The sequence below is a fragment of the Chelonia mydas genome, chromosome 1, assembly GCF_015237465.2.
Source record: "Chelonia mydas isolate rCheMyd1 chromosome 1, rCheMyd1.pri.v2, whole genome shotgun sequence".
Lineage (NCBI taxonomy): Eukaryota > Metazoa > Chordata > Testudines > Cheloniidae > Chelonia > Chelonia mydas.
The window spans coordinates 146,338,379-146,354,885 of NC_057849.1; the positions used below are offsets into that span (position 1 = coordinate 146,338,379).

The window sequence follows — 16,507 nt, forward strand, 5'->3', positions numbered from 1 at the left end:
AGGGGGGAGAGAAATCAGCCTACTTATTTAGGTAGCTAACTTCAAGTGCACACATTTGAAAATTCTGGCCAATCTGAATGTTTTGACCTAAATCCTGTAGTTCTGGGGAGTTTATATTATACTATTTTAATTGAGAGAGAACTTAATCTTGAATTTATGCTACCTCTGAAAACATTAACTCCTGGTGCAAAGAGGTCAAACTCATTTTCAGTCAAATACACAAAGAGTTGATGTTTAGCTACAAACTAGTGCACGATTGCCACTAACCTTCAGGATCAAGGAGTTTCTCAATACCCAAGTGCCGTTTGGCAGTGTTGAAGGCATGGTCTAACCGTTTTACAGCTGACTGTTGGCAAGCCACACTGTTCCAATCAAACAGATCTGGCCTAAGGGCGGGGGGAGGAGGAGAAGGAGGAGGAGAAGAAAAAAGAAAAGCACAATTATCACTCAATTTTTATTTCCCTGTGACATTTAATTTAATTCTAGATTTTGATGGTTTCCGACAACAAATTTTATATAAAAATACATAAATCTCAGCAGAATACAATGATGTAAATTCAACCAAACAAGTCAGCTGATCAGTGAAGCGGTAGAGCGCAATTAAGTGTTTCATAAACAGAGGCAGAACCACTAAGATTGAATTACAGTTTAGATATACAATCTATGGCCTTGTATGATCACTTGTAGCATTTACAATATAAATATTTTTAATACTTTGCTAGCCTTGATATTTCAAGTAAGAGGTATCCATGGAAATCTGAATTTGTTATCAGGCACACTAGAAAAGAAAGTTTAACCTGGTATACTGAAGTTTAATCACTGTGCATATAATATTGAGAAACACAACACAATTACATTATTTATGACCTGTATATACACACAATGTTCTAAAATCAAAGAGTTTAAATACAGGATTTTACTTTGGAATAAATCAGAAAGGCTATCTGCTAAAGTTAAAAGCCTGTGAGTGGGGTTGGCATACGTAATTGTGTTATTTAGTAAATAAAGGGAAATTTTAATTTCAAAAAGTCTCTCCAGTTAGAATCCTTCTGAAGGCAAAGCAGTAGGCTATGTTTTAGTGAAATAAAAATCTATATCCTACTGAAATGGCCTCAGCTAAGCAGAGGCAAGGGATACTATTTATTTACTAACAGTTTTACCAATTATTCAGTTACCTATACTCTGATGTTTTTCTGGGGAGGAAAAGGGTGATTTTCATGGTCGCTCAAAAGCGGCACTATAAATTGCTAAAACTACTGAACTGTGTGTGTGTGAGTGAGTGTGTGTATTTAATGTGCCTGTCATTGTATATAATTGACCTGACAATTATACAAATATCAGTAAACAGAAGGCAAATGAGCTCCTAAAGAGACATTTCTCTCCCCAAATATGAGATTCACCTTGCATACAGTACTGGTTGCTTATCCTTATAAGTTTAAGGATAAGCCTTATGAATTTGCATGATGGCAACAGTAAATTTGGGTGAAACTTGGATGATGGCATCAATGTGGTTACTGTATCAATATATTGACATGGAATTTTTTCATAAGTCCACATTTGTAGTCTGAACACTTTAGATCTCTCTACTGTTGTTTTGTACAGGCTTTAATGTTAAAGGTCTTAATCACATTTACCCACTGCTTTCAGGATCAGGCTCTAAGTACAAAAAAAAAGTGTGGAGGCTGAGATCACTATAGTGGCATACACTGAAGGCTGAGGGTTTTGTTGCATGGAAAGAAATTTGCAGTCTACATGCACGTGGTAATCAGTGGTACATATAGGTCAGAATTCTATACTTCACCTTACTTGATGATTTCTGTGTGTTTCAAAGTTTTCACCACATGAGCAACTGTATGTGTCATTTGGAGCACATTTTAACTGTTACCTAATAAAGTTTGCTTGGGTTAATTAAAAACTAAGTTTATAGGACACTGAATACAGCACTTAAACATGCACTTCCCTAATCAGGTTTCAGAGGGGTAGCCGTGATAGTCTGCATGAGCAAAAACAACGAGGAGTCCTTGTGGCAACTTAGAGACTAACAAATTTATTTGGGCATATGCTTTTGTGGGTTTTAGCGCACAAAAGCTTATGCCCAAATAAATTTGTGAGTCTCTAAGATGCCACAAGGACTCCTCGTTGTTCTTCCCGAATCAGTTAGTTGTAGAAGAGGGATCATTCTTGAATACATACATATTTTTATTTTTAGGCTAATATAGTATTGTCCCACTTTTAGCTGGGAATCATCTTGAATTCAGAATGATACCCTATATCTTCAGTTTCATCCATCTTCTGAATGATGGGTGTCCGGAGATTTTGAATATGATGGACCCATGTAAACCAAGACACTGGCACTCTGTCTTCTGTCAGGAAGAATTGTCATAAGACACGAGGAGGATAAGAGGGTCATTGATTTTTGAATGTTTCAGAAAGACTTGTAGCATAAATCGATCCGTTTGAACTCAAGGGTTGCAGAAAGGAGCATGTACTGGAGAATGACAGTATAGGACTCAGGCTCATCTTCTAAACTAACTGTATAGTTGGCATGTATCTACAGCTACTCTTTTTTTCTAAGGTACTGCATACCTATCAAGTAAAAGAGTACCTCTGAGTACCAAAGGGTTGGAACAAGAACTTAAAATAGGTCACTGACTGGATGACGAATCTTCACTCTCACAGTAGAACATAATGATGTAGAGAGAGAGGATCACCTTATTCTAATGTAAGGGGACCTTACAAAGAACCATCAGCTTTACACTGCAAAATGTAAATCTCATTCACAAACATGAAGTTTAAAAACAAAAACTGAAAGTAAGGTTAACCTTCAAAAGAGTTCCTCCTACTTCAACAAATATCTCAACTTTCAGCTTTTTTTCCTTTGTCAAAACAGAGTGGCCCCAGCAGCAGAATATGAATGGCAATTTCAAATGTCATCTTTTCAGTTTGATGTCTTTTTTAAGACCGCTCATGGTCTATATTCAATGGCTGATGCTGCCAAACACAATCCCACAAGATTGAGGTTAAATAAAAGTGTTTAAAAAAAAAGTCTGTTATAACTTATTAAAGTCACAAAAATAAAAAACAAATAGTGGTGCCACTAACAACTATTAACTTAAGCTTAAAATACTAAGTTAAATGGAGAAGAGTTCTTACTCTCAGGAGGAGACTGGTAGATTATTTCTTCATGCTTTTTTTTTTTTAAATAATTAAAAATTCTCAACTTTGATCCACTCCCTATGTGCTGTTCAGCTGTTACCTCCTCATAAGAGCCCTTCTCGGATTATCTCAGACATGGAGGAAGTACCAGCAGCCAAGAAGCTGTCAGAGCTCACGATCACCTCCCTCTCCACAGACCCCAGAGCAGAGACACATTGGGGGTATCAGAAGTGGTTGAATTGTGATGAACTCCAACTATCCCCAAGCTGTGGTTTGATTCCTATGGGACCAAATGCGGGTGAGAAAATTTAGAGCAGACCCCAGGCTACCCTAATTTGCTCCAGGGCTCAAGTAGTGCACAGTAACAGGGAGCCATAATTGACTCCCTGATAGACCCATTTTTTGGGCATGAGAGTGTATCTGACCCAAAGGATCCAACCTGATCCAAAGTGCTGCAGCAAACAAACACTGCTCAGTCACAGTAATGATGTCTTAGGGTTAATCAAGAGCCAAAGCAGATAAAAGGACCAGAGAAATTTCAAATAATAGAAGCCAAAACAATTACATTAACTATGAAGATTTTTGCAGTGGTAACATCTGTAGCTTCTCATGCAATAACACAAACAAGTTCTGCAAAATATTACATATACAAGGGAATCAGCTGTTAAACCACAGAATGACCATTTGTTTAGATGCTGTTCAATTACATAAGCTATGGCAGGAAGCAGAAGGTATCAAAGACGGTACAGTATTATTCACTGAAAGTGTGACAAGGTTAAGAAAACCCAGCCATTACATTAAGAGGGAAATCAAAGCCAGGGATAAGGCCAACTGCAAAAATAGCCAAAGCAGCAAGGTATGAGAGGAGTAAACAAAGAAGCGATGTTCACTTCCCAGTAACTATCATTATTTTTCCCTAATGTAACTTTTTCCCAAGTCATAGTCAAACATCTCATACAAACCACAATAATAGACATTTTCAAGATAAATGCAGAAGCTGAATGTATCTTGGACATCCAGATTTTTCTCTCTCACAGAGTATCACCCCTATTCCAGGTTTGTCAAGGAGGGCTTAAAAATTAATTCCAAATAATGAACAAATAGGAGTAAACATCACTGATGGAAACAGGGACTAAAAGAAAAAAAAAACAAGCAACAAGGGAGAGGGAACAGAGAAAGATATTGGCTCTTTCACTTTTGGCCTTTTTCTTTATGCACTGGAGACATGCTCAGGCAATCAATAAGGTTCTTCCATACGGGCATAGATTAAAATAAAATGTTCACCAGTCAGGGCCAGCTCTAGACACCAGGAAAACAAGCAGGTGCTTGATGCGGCACATTTCTAGGGGCGGCATTCCGGCGCCGGCCATGACGCCCCTCGAAATGTGCCCCCACCACCCCAGCTCTGCCTCCGCTCTGCCTCCGCCTGCTCCCCTGAGCGCGCCGCCGCCACTCCACTTCTCCCCCATCCCTCCCAGGCTTGCTGCATGCCAAACACTTGTTTGGCGCGGCAAGCCTGGGAGGGAGGGAGGGAGGAGCCAAGCAGCAGCCCACTTGGGCGAGCTGGGGTGGGGAGCGGTTCCTCTACCCCCCCCACCCTCATTCCCCTCCGCTCCGCCTGTTCTCCTGAACGCGCTGCTTCTCCCTTGCCTGAGAGCAGCGGCGGGGGGAGCCGCAGGAAGCAATGGGGGGGGAATGCCAGACGCCTGGGGGATAAGTTGGGGCTGGGGATTTGGGGCAGAGCAAAAAGCAGCGGCGGCAAAAAATTTTTTTGCTTGGGGCAGCAAAAATCCTAGAGCCGGCCCTGTCACCAGTACAAACTGAGTCTTCCTGTTGGGTGGGCAGAAGCTACTATACACACAAGACAGTAGAACCTCAGTTATAATCTACCACCGGGAATATACAGTCAGTTGGCAGCAGAGATCCTCCCTCCACCCCCCCCAAAAAAAATCAGTTCGGTACTGTGTTATACATAACTACTAAAATAATATAGGGAAGTTTTAAAAAAAGATTGACAAGGTAAGGAAACCGTTTCTGTGCTTCCGCACATTAAACTTTCAAAGCTGTATTAAGCCAATGTTCAGCCGTAAGCTTTTTAAAAGAAAAACCATAACATTTTTCTCAGAGTTACGAACATTTCAGAGTTATGAACAACCTCCATTCCTGAGGTGTTCATAACACTGAGGTTCTGCAGTGTACGTTTTTGTTCTCTTATCTGAACTGCCAGGTTTTCATTGGCATTCTGATCCTGTCTGCAGCAGGAAATCTATTGCTGGCTAACTGTTTAGCCTCTTCAGGCACACTGATGCCAGGTCTCTAAGTATGGTATCATTTGGTGAGGGGAAAATTAATAGGATATCTTCAGTTCCATAGCAGTTCAAACAAATTAGGAAGTAGCAACTTAAGAAATTTGTGGGTTGCCAAAGTGACTTGTGAGAATAAAAACATGTTCACACTACTACAGTTTTTCTGTTGGCTTTACTTCAGCTTTCTGTTTAGTTTCCTGAAAGCAAACCTCTCTCCCCAGTTCATTTCTAGTCTGCACTGTACAGCTTTTTTAATATGTAGTACTCCTCTTCCCCTCTCTGTCCCCAAGAAGCAGAGGCAGCTGCAGTGAACTGCTGCTTTCTAAGGCACTTGCCTGGCCTGAGTTCAGGCATTTTAAGGAAGCAGATGTGCAGGAAGCTAATGAATGCCACTTGTTTTCACTGAACTTCCTGATTAAAAATAGTCCCAGGGCCAGGGTAAGTTTGGTACTAGGGATATAATATAGAAGGCAGATATTCCTTTAAAGCCATTTGGGGAAACCTGGCTGAAGGGATTTAAAAAAAAAAAAAAACAGCTCTCCTGGAGTCTCACTGTGGGAGTGAGAGAAGATGAATTAGTAAGAGCTGAACACGAGCTCCCAATGTGATGCTGTGGCAAAGGAAAACAAATGCCATCCTGGGATGCATAAACAGGGAAATCTCAAGTAGGAGGAGAGAGGGTTATTTTACCTCTGCATTTACTGACTGCTTCTGCAGTAATGAGTCCAGTTCCAGTGCTCACAATTCAAGAAGGATGTTGATAAACTGGAGAGAGTTCAGAGAAGAGCCACGAGAGTGATTAAAGGATTAGAAAGACAGGGTGGGCGAGGAAATACCTTTAATGGGATCAACTTTTGTTGATGAAAGAGTCCAAGCTTGTGCAAACAATAAAGGATTAGAAAACATGACTTATAGTGATAAATTCAAAGAGCTCCATCTAGTTATTTTAAAGAGAAGGTTAAAGGGTGACTTGATTACAGACTGTAAATATCGACACGGGAAATAAATTTTTAACTTTTTAACTACGGGCTCTTCAATCTAGCAACAAAAGATATAACATGATCCAATGGCTGGAAGATGAAGCTAGACAAATTCACTTTGGAAATAAGCGTTAAAATTTATGCATGAGAGTAAACAAACATTGGAACATGTTATCAAGGTTTGTGGTGGATTCTCTACCTCTGAGAAATTTTTAAACCAAGATTGGATTTATATTTTTTTCCCTAAAACATATGCTCTATGAATTTCTATGGCCTGTGTTACACAGGAAGTTAGAGCAGATGATCAGAATGGTCCCTCCTGGCCTTGGAATCTATGAAAGAGGAAAACATTACTGAGCAACCAGACTAGTCTGTAGCCTTGAACCTTAAGGGTTGAGGAAAGGGATCCTAGGACAATGACAACCATCAAAATCCTTATATTTACTGTTAACTTGTATGTCGAAGCAGATTGTGCCTCTTCAGCATGGTTGTCTCCTTCTGTGTTTGATATTAACAAACCATTTTGTTCAGAGAATATCATTTTGATTTTAGCTTTTTATGCAGGAAACCTACGCTTTAGGATAACACACATGCCAATGCTACACAAGGATATGTACCCTGAAAATAAACCACCAGCATATCTCTCTGTCTCTCAGGAGTCAAAGAAGAGCAACCGTGCAATAGCCTGTTAAGTGCAGACAAAGTGTCAGTAGAGAGAAGGAGATTATACACCTCGGGACCTCTACTCCAAAAAGCCTCTTTAAAATAACCAGAAAATAGGGTATGAGAAACATCTGCTGAGCACAAAGCAGGGTAACAATGCAATTAAAAAAAAAAAAAAAAAGGAGGAGAGGAAGAAATCATATGAGAGACTGGAGAGTTGGTCAGGGATGGCCACTCCACTGAGCACAGCAGCCTCTGGATGTACCATATGCGTGCATTCAGCTGCTCATAGAGCTGTCTCACTTCTTCCATCTCCAGCAAGGGGGAGTCAAGATTCCTACCCACCAATCTCATTCAGTTACATACCACACAGCTCTCTGCATCTTTTAAAAGTTCTAATTGGCAGGGAAAACATTAGACAAGCTGCATAACATGGCTGTCAGATAAGGGATAGCTTCACCAAATTCTCAAAGAGTACTAATTTTTTTAAATTATTAATAAATGTAGTTATTTTATAATCAAGCATAGCAGAAGGTGGACAAGTAGAATTTGTGCCAGGGCTGATATATTTTCATGACAATTTTGCAATTTTCCTTGCTTTTTCACCTTTCCTGTTGTTGCTTCAGATATTGGGGGCAGAGGTGGTTGGTGGGTCTACGAGAGAATAAAATGTGGAAGGCCCCTAAGATATCAGACTTTTATAAACAGAACAGAGATCAGGGTATAAAGGACTTTACAGAAGGATCTGTGCTAGGACCCAGAACATTGAGGAATGGATAACTATCCAGCCACTAAAATAAACCCCTGAACCTCTCATGCAAGGATCTCAATGGAGTTTTACAAATAATATTGCTAGGCTAAATTATCTGTTTGAGATAAGTATTTACACATTCAACAGGTAAGTGAAATGAGGCACAGAGAAGGGCATCAAATGCTGTGGTAATGGGTGAAGCATAAGGCCTCAAAACAACAGACCGAATAGGCATGACTAGCTTGAAATGATACGGCACGTTAGTGGCACTGCAGAAGCAAGAATAGAACTCAGGAGTCCTCCGCAATCTTCTGCTGTAACCAGTGAAGCACATTTCCACTTCCTTTGTATTTAGAGAAATAAACTAACGAAGTATATGGACACAACTGTTGCCCAATGATCATGTAACAGAAAGTGGGGCTCAGCCTGAAAAATGCTGAAAATATAAATCAATAATGCACTCATTATTATACAGCAAGTGTATACTGTGTAATGTATACTTAAGTATATTTTAAAAGTTATGTCTAATCATTTCAAACTGATTTGCCAGATCTACTGGGAGTCACCTAAAATGACTTTTCAAAAAATATTATAATTGAAATCACAGTAAAATGGTATTTCTAAAACCTTTCTGCATACTGTATGTGATGTTTTCTGATGTGTAGAATGCTAAATCTATTTGTTGAATTACAATTTAATAATATGAAAACTCAGCTGAACATCTCCGCTCTGGAGGAATACAAAACAAGATCCTGTATACGTTTTAGAAAATATTTCTTCGGAACAAGAAAAAAAGGATGATGCTTTTAAAGGGAAAAAATATTGGTAGAAATAGAATAGGCTGCCTTGCATGTGCTATAGAACTAATCAGACAGTAAAATGCTCTTAATGGATTACTATTGTATTCAGAAAACCATTCTTAATACTGTTCCATAAAAATAATATCATGAGGTGCAAGTGAAAGAAGACGGAGTTTTAAAATGTGGCACTTCAGAAACAATATGTCTGCCTAATTCTCATTAATGTCAACGGGAATTTATATGAAAGTTTGTAGTAAAAATTCCGAAGGTTAAAGTTCCTGAACTGTGTTGGGTATTACAGGATGTCTTCTTTTTCTTTGCTTGTTGTTTCTCCACTTTTGTGCAAAGGATAGGATTGGAGCAGTACGAGTGGTTTGCAAAAAAAAACTAGACCCACACTGGTCACTCTGTTTAAGTTAATGACCATGCTATGTTTCCATCATTCACTCAGCCTCTCTCCTTATCACCTCTAATTCACGTCCAAGGAACAGGCATCAAAGGGCATTTTCATGTGATGAGTGTTCATTCACATTAATATAAGGAAAATCACAGCAGGTTCATGGTTTGCTGAATAGTTAGTACTTGATTTTCAGCAAAGTGGAGTACTCAAAATTCCAGTCAATGGGAGCTGTGGGTACTCAGCAGTTTTCAGGCAGGAAAAGCTGGTGCGCATATGTATGCATAGGGCCCTACCAAATTCATGGCCATGACAAACATGTCACACGCTGTGAAAACTGGTCTTCGGTGTACTTTTACCCTATACTATACAGATTTCACAGGGGAGACCCGCATTTCTCAAACGGGGGGTCCCGACCCAAAAGGGGGTTGCAGCAGTATTGCAAGGTTATTTTGGAGCATTGTGATATTGCCACCCTTACTTCTGCACTGCCTTCAGAGCTGGGTGTCTGGACAGTGGTGGCTGCTGGCCAAGGGCTCAGCTCTGAAGGCAACAGCACAGAAGTAAGGGTAGCAATACTATACCATGCCATCCTTACTTCTGGGCCATTTCTGCTGGCAGTGGCGCTGCCTTCTGAGCTGGGCTCCTGGCCAGCAACTGTTGCTCTCTGGCCGCCTAGCTCTGAAGGCAGCACTGCCACCACCAGCAGCACACAGAAGTAAGGGTGGCAATACCACAACTGTCCTAAAATAACCTTGTGACACCCCCCCCCCCACACACACAATCCCCTTGTGTGTCAGGATCCCTACAAGTACAAGACTGAAGTTTCAGATTTAAATATCTGAATTAATGAAATTTATGATTTTAAAAATCCTATGACCGTGAAATTGAACAAAATGCACCGTGTATTTGGTGGGGCCTTATGTATGTGTAAAGAATCCATGTCTGAATATGCAATCAGTCAGTACAGTCAATGGTGCAGCTTGAACCAAAGACAACCTTCTACCGGAAAAAGCAGGAGCCCCTATCACTTGAAGTGAGAAATGGCATGTTTAACTGCCAGATTGCAGCAGACTGCATAATCTCTGGAATCAGGCACTACAAAGATATGATTGCATGCTTACACACCTAGGTAATTTTCCACATGAATGGATTCAGCATATGCAGTATGTGCTTCCACTGAACATTATTCCCTATACAGAAGATAAAATTCACTTTTTTGAACATCTGGGCCACAGATGCTTGTTTACTAATGGGCTCTGAAAGAGAAACAGAGAAGGGGATAGGTCCAGTGGAGAAGTAGGGAGAGAAAGGGAAAGGAAAAGCTAGGAGAGAGGGGATGGGAAAAGAGAGGGGTGGCAGAGAGCACGTTAGGGAGAGAAAGAATGGGATAAACCAGTGGTGGAGAAGAAAAAAAAAACCCAGGATGGGCCTGATGGGGTGAGAGAGAGAGAAACGGAATAAGGCATTAGGGAGAAAGACAATGGGATGGGGAATATTGAATAAGATGCAGGGATGGGAGAAGGTGAATGAGACAAATGAAGGGTCAAATGGGAATGGAGAGTGAATGACAATAGCTGGACCGAATTTCAGGGAAGAGATCAGAAATGGAAGAGAATGGACATAAGTCCATGTGTATGGGGAGGATGAAGAGGCTGCACTCAAAAGTGTTAAACTCATACTCTGTAAGCCTGTTATTCCACACACAGAATGTACAAAAATAATAGAGGGAACAATGGTCGAGATCCAACATCCCTCTGACAGCTCATCTGCACCTAGAGCAAACTGCAGTGCTGATAGCCCACCCTAAGAATGTTTTTCTTTTGACAGTTGCTACATTGGTCCTTCAGAATATTGAATGAGGGTGGCTGTGAGTGTGTCAGGGGATTGACTGTGTGCTCTGTATCAGCATTATTGCCCAATGGAGATGCTCCAAGTCCAGGGCATAACACCAAGGGTCAGTTATGGTTTGGGGTAGCATCACCCACTCCAAGAGTCTAAAGGCCACCTTGCCTAGCAGGAATTGCTCCAGGTTGTGTCAATCACTGTTTTGTTTTTTTGTTTTTTTTTTTGCGGGGGGGGGGGGGGGGGTGGAGGGGTGGAATCCCAGGTTCCAACCCAGGGCTCTTTGAAGCAGTGGACCTTTTACAGGGCCAGGGGCATGATACCCCTAAACACACTCCCTAGGTCACTTCCTACCCTTGTTCCAGTGCCTCTGGCACCATCTTGAGCTGGAATTGTGATCCTGCCTGTGTTTCCTGCTGATCTGTCCCCAAAGTCTCCTCCTCTGGCAATAGCAAGTAAGTCATCATGCGATTGACAGGCTTCCAGTTGTTTGGCTAGAAGGCTGCTGGTGGCTTCTCGGTGGAAGGCTGCTGCACCTGACTGCTCTCTTCTGTGGTCAGCTCAGACTAAGCTGAGTCACTCCCTTTTAAAATGCTCCCTCCACTGGGAGCATGCCCAGCAGAGGCAATAGTCAATAGTCAAAATCTAATGGCCCTGTATTGTTTGTCCTGTGCCAGCGTCTCTCTGGAATTCTAGTTCAAGATAGAGGATAGATACCTGCCTTACAATGAAAATGAAGTTTGCAGTCTGATGCAGACACACATGGAATTCATAATCTCACACGGAATTCATACATTGTACAGATTTCCAAAATCATTCCATAAGGAAGTAAAGGTGCCCACGGTGGGGATGATGGTGATGCGTCATCTACCCTTAGAAAGCATCAGATGGCAAAGATGATTGCAGCCTAGGGCCTCTTAGACCCGGAGCAGCTCTTTAACTCTTGCCTCACCAATGCGGGGTTGGTACACCGCATCAGAGAGAGAAAAAATGAACTATTTTAACTACCCCTTGAATACTTGGCGAGCGTCAATGCTACCCAATTACTAAAGAAGAATTGACTGGTATAGGGGGACTCTTCACGCAGGGATCTTGCCTTTCCTATTAGTCTGCCCCACCTTCTAGCATCTGAACTGGAATCTCTCATTTCTTAAATAGCCTTTAGCTAATCCTACAGATATTGATCAATCACATACATTTGCTTTCTAAGGATCGATGACGCATCACCATCATCCCCACCAAGGACACCTTTATTTCCTTATGGAATGATTTTGGAAATCTGCACAATATATGAATTCCATGTGAGATTATGAATTCCATGTTTGTCTGTATCAGACTGCAAACTTCATTTTAATTGTAAGGCTGGTATCTATCCTCTATCTTGAACTACAATTTCAGAGAGACCCTGGCACAGGACAAACAATACAGGGCCATTAGATTTTGACTATTGCCCATCCAGATGGCAAAGATGATTGCAGCCTAGGGCAACCAGTTTTTCAAGTCTCAACTCGGGAGCCGGGGGGTGTGTGGGGGGGTCACTTTGGCAACAAAGTCATCTGGTAGGGGTCTCATCACATATTGGGGCTGATAGGGGAGTCACCTGAAGGTTTAAAAAAGGTTTTGCGGCCATTGTTCTCCAGCTCAAGAGGAGGGAGAAGCAACACAGCACCTACAAGCCAGTGAGACAAGGGATGCCACCTACCTTCCTAAACAAAGATGAACTCCAAACAGAAGGGTGAGCTAGTGAGGGGCATTGCCTTTAGGATATTTGTTGTGTTCTAAATTACCTGTGTTCTCTCCTTGTTTAATGTGATTGAGTCAAAGAGCAATAGTATTAAAATATGTGCAAATCATCAGTCTGTTCTTTGCTTTACAACTACTAGATGACTCATTGAAGTGATAAACCACACCTTTCAATGAGTCTGGAAGCTTGTCTTCTAAAACTATATGTGGGTCTGAAGAGTCAGCACTAAGCATAGGCAGCAGAACAGTAGGTTTCAGCTCTCAGGATGGGGTGGTAGACAGAGGATCTGGACCCTGAAATGTGCTTAAGACTCCAAAGACGGGGAAGTGGCTGGACTCCATTCAGGTTCTGGAAGCTAAACTACCTGAGAACCCAGCAGATGGTTGCCCCCACAGTAGTCTAGTGTGAGACCAAGAGATAGTGCTTGAACCTGTGATATCTCAGTTCCCTCCTTGCTAGGCAGCACAGCAGTATCAATTACAAGCAGGTGTTCGTTCAAATTTGATGTGGGGCAAATGCTGAATTTGATCTTTGGATAATTGACAGGTCTTTCCATTTAATTAGCGTATTTTTAAAGGGCTAGGTGTTCTTTTATTGTACAGTAGTAAAATCAACAAATAAATATGACTGGTACAGTCACTTTCTTCATTTGATACTATTGCCAGATTATTTTATGGCAACTAGAGCTGTTGTGCTCTGGTATTCAACTTCCAGAACACCTTTGCCACCTCCACCTCTGTGGTTTCCATACAATAAAGCCATCAAAACCATGCTCACGGGTACTTGCATTAATAGCAGCACCTGTTTCTTTCCCAGAATAAAAAGGATTTGAACAGTGAATAAAAAGTTGGAAAAGATAATATTGTTATTTTCACCCTAAAGAAAAAATTACATAAAAATACTGATCCTGCAAAGACTTATACATGTGCTTAACTTTACACACTAAGTACTCGCAAAAAAAAAAAAAAAAAAAAAAAAAAGGAGTACTTGTGGCACCTTAGAGACTAACCAATTTATTTGAGCATGAGCTTTCGTGAGCTACAGCTCACCTCATCGGATGCATACTGAGGAAACTGCAGAAGACATTATATACACAGAGACCATGAAACAATACCTCCTCCCACCCCACTCTCCTGCTGGTAATAGCTTATCTAAAGTGATCATCAAGTTGGGCCATTTCCAGCACAAATCCAGGTTTTCTCACCCTCTGCCCCCCCCCCAAAACTCACTCTCCAGCAGGAGAGTGGGGTGGGAGGAGGTATTGTTTCATGGTCTCTGTGTATATAATGTCTTCTGCAGTTTCCACAGTATGCATCCGATGAAGTGAGCTGTAGCTCACGAAAGCTCATGCTCAAATAAATTGGTTAGTCTCTAAGGTGCCACAAGTACTCCTTTTCTTTTTGCGAATACAGACTAACACGGCTGTTACTCTGAACACTAAGTACTATTACTGAACTTCAATAGGGCTATTCACAGTGCATACAATTTAAAAAGCGCATAAGTCATTGCAGGATGTATAGGCATAATGTAATGTACAAAGTTGTTCATGCAAGTTTACATTTGTTATTTCCTGACTTTTGAATATCTAATAGGACCTTCATGTTCTCCTAATGCAGTGGAACTGATTCATCTTTGTGTTATCCCTGTTTTATGCCAGTGTGACTCTACTGAAATTAATGTAAACAGTTTTACATCACTGTAAAACTCAAGTAATGCAGTGGAGGATCAGGACCAGTATTTCTGTAATATCCATTTTTTTCCTTGAAGAAAAAAGAAATTCCATAACATGGAATTATTTGTCTCCATAATGTGAAGATTGTGGTGCTGCTCTCTCACACACACAACTAGTTGTATTTACTGGACACTAGTTACCTTCTGTAGACCTTAGTTGTGATTCTTTAACCCAGTGTGAGGGCCTAATCCTGTGTCAGTGAAATCAATGGGAGTCAATCAATCTGATGCCCCAGACTTCCCGTGTGATGTGTATCTAATAACCTCATCTCACTCTGCCCGAGTCCCTGATCTGTAAAATAGGAATAATGGAATTTCCCTACACTACATGGGTGTTTTGGACATGAATACATTAAAAAGATCGGGAGATGCTCAGATACTTATATGGCCCAAACTACCTTGGTATCTGAGACAGTCAGACAGGCAGTTTTGCCAGTGTCTTCAGTGGGACTAAAAAAAAAATAAAAAATAAAAAATCAGACCCTCAATAAGGTGTGGGTTTTGATGTCTATCAAGCAGTTTCATTCCTATATTTGAGCCAGAAAGATTGAAATCACATATGAAATGAAAGCAACAGAGCAAAGGAATGGGTAAGAGCACTGTAAGTGATGACCAGAAAGACAACAACATTTAGAGATAAAATGGCTAGAAAGAACAGTAGTTGTTATTGGCTAAGGCAGTGAATAGTACAGTTTGTCCAAAGCCAGTGTCAAAGGCAGGCATAGATGACGAGCCTGCTGTTGGTGCATTTCCCCCTAGAAAGAAATTGGTAGCAACACTCTTCAATTTTATAACAGAAATAGGAAGAAAATCTTCCAAAACAAGTTATTGGAATATCTCCCACCATCCTTTCCTCTCACTGCCAGACTTCCAGATCGTCTTCTGGTGCTTCTCTACCATTTTTCCCACATTTGCCTGTTTAAAGATTTGTAGTTTTATTTCGAAACAAAGGAACACACATCAGGTCTGCAGACTTATGGCAGTGATGACTGTGCCTACACTTCTGCTGCAGTTCAGTCAGATTAATGCTAGATTGTGTTGGTTGCTAGAGGGTGCTAAACTTCTCACAGACAAGGACTAAGGTTCACTGCCCTCTCCTTATTGCCTGCCTCAAGTGCCTAAACAAGTTAAGTCATACTGTGCTGATGCTGCTACGTGTATAATTAAAAACAGTATCTGTCTAACAAAGCTCTCAGCTAACGCCTGCTGTCATTATGCAAGAGCACAGAGTTGGCTATTAATGGGTGACAACTCACCCGTCCTGTCCCAATAGCGGGCAGAGCACCATTTCAACATTAAAATTTCTTCCAGTCCTTACCACTTTTAAAGCAACCTACAATTTAGCTTTAAAATAAAATGATCACACCAAGAATTTATTACAGAAGCAACACAGTCTAGGGGACAAAGAACTCCATCCTGAGTTCTAGACCCTGGCTCCTCTCCAAATATAATTGGGGCAACTTAGTGTGGGTCTCATTTCCCCCCATCCCCCTAGTGTTCAAGAGCAGGTGAGAGATCTAGTCCTCCAAAAAGCTTTTTTTAATTAAGTTGGGGGGGGGGGCAGCGCGGAGGAGAAATAGTTAACTGTCTTGCTGATAATGTCTTTTGTTTGTCCTAGTTCCAGATGTGGCTGGGCTTTATGAAGATAGAGTTTATTTCACCCCAAAATTCACTCTACCTATATAGAGCCCAACCACTTCATCATGCTCCTTCAGCATACAGCTGAAGTGAAATTACTATCACTCCCCACACAACTAGGGCCAGAGTGCTGTACTACCACACAGCTTTTCTGCCCACTCACTCCAGCTGCTACTCCAGCCCATAGACTGGAACAAAAGTCCATCCTCTTCTGCAGTGGGCATGTGGACCACTGGATGCATATAATCATTTGCAGTTCAGTAAAGTTGAAATTCACGGGATAGGAAAATGTCACAATTATATTGCAAACTACAGCATGTCAATGTAAAAAAAATAGAACTTCCTAGAAGTTTCATTACAAACTTGTTAATATCACTTTAATTTATAACTTCTTAAAGTCTAATTATAGGGAGTAAACATGGTGTGGTGGGATGCTAGAGAAGCAAGTCCTTCTTCCAAAACTTCATGTTTAATATTGGATAAGCATTTATCTTGG

General features: G+C 41.0%; 1 protein-coding gene across 7 annotated transcripts in view; it reads right to left on the minus strand.

Moving 5' to 3' along the window:
- Positions 1 to 16,507, minus strand: part of DMD (dystrophin) — a 1,912,888-nt gene that overhangs the window by 1,452,205 nt on the left and 444,176 nt on the right. For all 7 annotated transcript variants that reach the window (XM_043538015.1, XM_043538014.1, XM_043538013.1 and 4 more), the window contains exon 7: positions 268 to 386. In XM_043538015.1, coding sequence (XP_043393950.1) covers positions 268 to 386 — 119 coding nt within the window. The remainder of the gene's footprint in view (positions 1 to 267; positions 387 to 16,507) is intronic.